Below are 5,367 nucleotides of genomic sequence, written 5' to 3' on the forward strand. Positions count from 1 at the left end.
TCCTGCAGCGCCTTTTCACTGCAACTCCTCCGGGCCCCACTCCCGAGGTCCAGCCAAAAATACTATTAAGGGCCTTTTATTCATATTCGTCACATCAGAGATCGTCTCTTTCCGGGAAGTTTTTAAATCCCCACAGGTTGGATTAGGGCACCCCTTCTGGGTCCCTAGCAGTCGTCTCTAGGCTGGGAGCCCCAGGGGGTCAGCTGCCTCTATGAGTTCCTGGCCTGGCCCTGTGGGCACACAGTCATCAAGAAGTGCTTGGAAGAAATGAGCTGTTTAGGCGTTGCTCTTAAGAGTGGAAAGTGGACACCTGCTCCATTGCTTGCAGGCTGGTGGCTTCCACAGCACTCCCACCCCATACAAAGGCTTTGCAATCTGCCACTACAGGTCCCTAGTACAACCCACAGGGTCCTTAAAAGTCATCGTCATCACAGATGTCAAGGTACACATCGAAAGCCTCTCTGTTGCAGTTTCCATCAGGAGTGAAGACATATTTGTGGAAGGTCCCATCTACACAGATGGCTAGAGGAGGGGGAAGGATTGGTTAAGGTTAGAGGCTGCCAAACAAATCCACACACTCCAATCCTCTCAGGTGTCCCATGGCCTAGGGTCTACCTCCAGGCCTTTGCTCACATGCCATCCCCCTTACTGATGAGGGAGTTGAGCCACCCGTTTTTAGCTCCCTCAGGCCTCCCATGCCCTAAAATTCTTCCAGGTCCAATTTGCAGGCCTTTGCCCATGCCATACCCAGAGTCAAGCACTATTCCCACTCACCAATGACAGAGTTGACATTCTTGGAAGTATTGCGACCAAAAGCACAGATGCAGGCTGACTCAGCAGGCACGGTGAAGCTGGCCAGGCTCCACTGAGAATCCACGTACTGCCCAATCATAGGTCCCACCTTGCCCACACGAGCCAGCCTGCAGGCAACACTGGCTAAGCCCAGGTGTGGTACATGGGCAGGGGGATGGAGACGAGGCAGGGTGGGGCAGGGAGTACTCACGCGGAGCGGCGGTTGAGGCGGGTATCTTTCAGAGCAAAGATGTGGACTGTGCCCTTATCACTGGACGCACAGAGGAAGGAGGAATCGTGGCTGAAGTTGATGCTGAAAGACGGACCGGAAGTGACGCCCACGTGTCATAGGGCATGGGGTCACCAACTCACCTCGCATACCCTGTGCTCACCAGTAGAGCGTGGCAGGGTCAGTGCCTCGACGCAGCTCCACAAGTTTTTCTTTGGACTGTGTGTCAAAAAGGCGAATAAGGGTGCCCTTCTGAGAGGCTGAGGCCACTACCGTGCCTGGCTGGTTCAGGGACACGCAGGCCACGTCACTCTGATGTGCATTGATGGTAAACGGAGCAGATGAAGTGCCGGGCTTTGTGCTCGCCAGGTCCTATGGTAGAAGGAGCAGTTCCAGCTTGGGGTAGTACAGAGGTCAGGGGCCAGGAGTCCACAGGGAGAGGCGACCCATCCACGAACCCACCCTTGTCCACTGGACAGCTCACCACAAGTTGCAGGCTCCCGCACTTGTGTCCTGGGAACACTAGCAGTTGTTTCTCCAGGCTGGGGCAGAGATCACAGAGCCCTAGGGTGTGAGCGGGGTGGGCTGGTAAAGGGGAAGTCAGGGCCAGGCAGTGGGCCAGGCAGGGTCTCAGAATGGACAGAGCTGGATAAGGGCCAGATTTCAACCTTCCTTGACACGTGGTATCCACAGAACCCACAAAGGGTTTGCCTCGGCTGTGCTCCCCACGACCAAGGCAGATTCCCTACCTCCCAATGCAGTCGTGGCAGTCCCAGGAGGCCCAGGATCCCTGGCATACCCACTAATGGGCCTTTTTTCTCTGCTCTCTGGGGTACCCAGGGGTAGAGTGGGGCCAAGGGTGGAGAGAGAGGATTGGCTAAGGGATGGGAAAATGGCTAGACTGGGAGTATGGGCATTGCCACCCATGTGAGCATCTCTTTGCAAAGACTCTCTCCCTGCCTCTCTTTCCCAGTTCCTCTCTCCATGTGCCCCTCCATTCTCTCTTCATTTCTGCTCCTCTGCTCCATCCACTGCCTCCTGCCCTTACGCCTGCATTATCTGGGTCCTCTCACCCTTGGGGTTGTCCCGGGTGTCAAACTCAAACAGCTTTCGGGGATTGTCGGGGAAGGAGTACACATAGATGCGGTTCTTCAGCACGATCACGATTCTGTGGGCATCACACAACACAGGATGGCCATGAGGGGAGGGCAGGATGCCCACGCAGGACTAACCCTCTTGCCTGCTGTGGGGACCTCCTGCCTCCCCCACCCCCAGCCCACCTCAGGCTCACTTGTCATGGCGCATGCGCACAGCCAGCACTGGCTTGGTGAAGGTGAACTCCAGCACCAGCTTGTCCTTGGAGTCCTTGCCCTCCCGGGCATCGTCCCAGATCAGCACTGCTGGGCAGGTGGGTGTGTTGTCGGGGCCAAGGTTTGGGGTGAGGGGCAGCCCTGGTGACACAAGACCTACCCCTACTCCCCAAGGGACCTCAACCCACTTGCTTAACCTTTAGCTAACACCCAATGTGACCCTCACACAGCATGAGCACTTGTGGATGTGATTCCTGCAGGAACACGTTCTCGAACTGTTATATCCATTTACAGATGAGGAAGCTGAGGAACGAAGGGGTTGAGTATCTGGCCAAGGACCTCACAGCCCATCAGCAAGCAAGCAGGGACTCACCCAGGCCTGTAAATTTCCATCAGTAACTATTTCTGCTTCTGGGGCCCCAGTCCATAACCCCAGATTTCTGTGAGGAATCCTAGGGCATCTCTTGCCATGCCCCAGTGGGATCAATAAAAACCCTTTAAAACAAGATGGTGCTTGAGACTCAAAGCAAGAGAGCATTGAGGAGACAGCTCCAAGATTTTAAAACCTATTGGCTGTGTGACCTTGGATTAGTCACCTAACCTCTCTGGGCCTCAGTTTCTTCATCTGTAAAAATGGGGATAATGATACTTCCTCCCACACAGAGTTACTGTGAGGACTAAATTAGTTAATACATGTAAAGCAGTTAGAACAGCACCAGGTTCACAGCAAGCGCTCCAAAGGTAAGGACATGGCATACAGGAGGCATTCAACAAGTGTTTGTTAAATGAAGACAAAACACCAAGCTTCTCAAGTGATAGAATCCATGACTTATAAGCTGTAGGCCTCACTGTGTGACTCTGAGATACTCTGACATCTTCACTGGCCAGTGCCTCCGGGAGGCCAGGATTCTGGGGAATCTGGGCCAAGGGTGGGATGGGGTGAGGACACTTACCTGAGATCTCTGAGAACTTGGGGCTGCTACCACCGCCCACCAGGGCCAGCAGGTTGGAGCGGTGCAGCATTTCCACCAGGCCCATGCTGCCCACCTGCTCATGGTCTGGACAAGGACCAGGGTGTCAGTAGGAATGGGTGTCAATGCCCAGCCCATCCCTGCTTCCCGCTGCCCCTCCCCCACCAACAGCTCACCCAGATGCCCCTTCTCCATCAATGGTTCCACGTTGTAGATGCGCACACCTGTCTCCATGGCGCAGCAGAAGCAGCCTGGGGATGGGAAGAATACGGGCTGCCTCAAAGGATGCCCACGTGGGAAGCTAGGGGCTTGACACCCACCTCTGGCCATTCTCTCCCTCCCTCCCTCCCAAAAGGCCACAGGCACAAGCCCCTCTCACTTTGGTCTTGGTTGAAACGCAGACTGGTCACTCCTCGAAGTGGCTGCTGAGTCATGGTCCAGGATTGCTTCCCTGGACACAAATTGGGGTAGGGTTGGGAAGAGTCCTGGGGTCTGTTTTCTGAGTCCTAGAACTCCTGTCCCCAACTGATTTCTTCTTCCTCCTCCCACTCTGCTATCCAACCCCAGTAGAACTGCAAAGAAGACAAAACCAGGGGGAGAACCCTGGGGTCTCCGCTCTAAGCTCCCAAGACCCCAAAGAGCATGGCCAGGAACATCCTCATTTTCTCATACTTGGTTGACCCCAGCTCTCTGGGCCTATCCTGACCTGGCCCGGCCCCCCTCCTTAACCCCTAGTCCTGACTGACTGCTCATCAGGAAATAATGGGGTAGGGGCTATCCCAGTGATATCTATTCTGTATCCCCAGCCAATCCTGGCCCCAAGTGCCTGACATTGCCTGGAACCACTCCCTACCCACTTCTCATCTTCACACCTGAACCTAGCACCTAACTCTGCCTCTCAGTAAATGGGGAAAGGGGGTTAGGACATCTACCTTTTCCTGCATCTCCCTGACCTGGCCCTGACACCTGCTACGGTTGGTGCACCACCCAAAGGAACTCCCCTCCTCATGTCCTTCAACCCCAACCTATTCTACCACTCCAGAGCCCTCCCACACCTTTCTTCCTCACAGGCTTCCCCAAACACTTTCAGGATCCTATTCCTACCTCCGGAGGACTCCTCATGACATGCTAACTTCTGCCCAACCACGGCCAACTTGGACATTCCCCCAGATCCCCTTATGACCTAAAGACCCTCCTACCTCAGGATTCCCTTATAACTCCAAATTCCTTTCCATGCGTGCATTCTGCTGTCCCTGACTCTGACAATGGGTGGGCTTGGACCTACCCCCAGTAACTGCATCCCCCTAAGATTCCTCCTCCAGACCCTCTATCCTCTCCCCAAGACCCTGCCCCAGGTCACCTTTACCTCCTCAAGATCCTTGCCCAGGATACAGACTTCCCCAATCCCCTACCTGGGACAACTCAACCACCCCCCAAGTCGCCTGCCCTGGAGCCCCCAAACTCCCTTCAAACCTTCATCTCCCCCAAAACTTTGCCCGGGCACACCCTTTCCATCCTCCAAACCTCCTTTCCCCTCTGTACCACTTCCACTGGACCTCCTCGTCCCCCAGAGACCCATTCTTTGGACAGCCCCACCTTCCAAGATCCCTTTTTTTTGGGATCCGCCCCCATTCCAAAGACCTGTTCCACCCAAGAACCCTGCCCCGGGATGCCTCACACACCGCTCCCCCCTTACGTCCAAGACCACGCTCATTATACACCTTCCAACGCCAGCACCTACTCAAGAGCCCTGTCCTAGATACCCAGATACCTAGATATCCACCATACACCAAGACACCCTGCTCAAAAGACCCCTCCCTCCCTACCCCAGACCCCAACCAGTTCTGGGACTATGTCCCAGGTCCCTGCCGCCTGCACTGACCTGACCTCGGCGTGTCCCCAATCCTGGCCCCAGCTCTCGGTGCCGCCTGCGGCCCGGTTTTCTGACCTCCCGGGCCTTGACGCCCGGCTCCGGTGTTTACATCAGTCCTCACTTCCGGGGGAGGGAGTCTGTGACCGGAAATGGCTCACCCTGGCCGGAAAACACGGCCGCGGTCCTTCTAGC

The 5,367-nt window shown here is 55.5% G+C and overlaps 1 protein-coding gene across 3 annotated transcripts; it reads right to left on the minus strand.

Annotated features, from left to right (window-relative positions):
• Positions 1 to 60: 60 nt before the first annotated feature.
• On the minus strand, positions 61 to 5,342 carry WDR45 (WD repeat domain 45). Of its 3 annotated transcripts, none has more exons than XM_010968147.3 (11): positions 5,185 to 5,342; positions 3,682 to 3,753; positions 3,479 to 3,553; positions 3,285 to 3,389; positions 2,313 to 2,418; positions 2,095 to 2,189; positions 1,506 to 1,585; positions 1,185 to 1,393; positions 1,004 to 1,105; positions 775 to 920; positions 61 to 522 (listed from the first exon to the last, which is right to left on the minus strand). In XM_010968147.3, exons 2-11 carry the CDS (start codon positions 3,734 to 3,736, stop codon positions 413 to 415), a joined length of 1,083 nt encoding a protein of 360 aa, XP_010966449.1. In that variant the 5' UTR covers positions 3,737 to 3,753; positions 5,185 to 5,342; the 3' UTR covers positions 61 to 412. The 3 variants fall into 3 exon arrangements, with proteins under 3 accessions (XP_010966449.1, XP_045361140.1, XP_010966450.1); XM_045505184.2 differs by having other exon boundaries at positions 2,313 to 2,421; XM_010968148.3 differs by lacking the exons at positions 2,095 to 2,189; positions 2,313 to 2,418.
• Positions 5,343 to 5,367: the final 25 nt, after the last annotated feature.

The sequence above is a fragment of the Camelus bactrianus genome, chromosome X (genome assembly GCF_048773025.1).
Source record: "Camelus bactrianus isolate YW-2024 breed Bactrian camel chromosome X, ASM4877302v1, whole genome shotgun sequence".
In the NCBI taxonomy this organism is placed as follows: Eukaryota; Metazoa; Chordata; class Mammalia; order Artiodactyla; family Camelidae; genus Camelus; species Camelus bactrianus.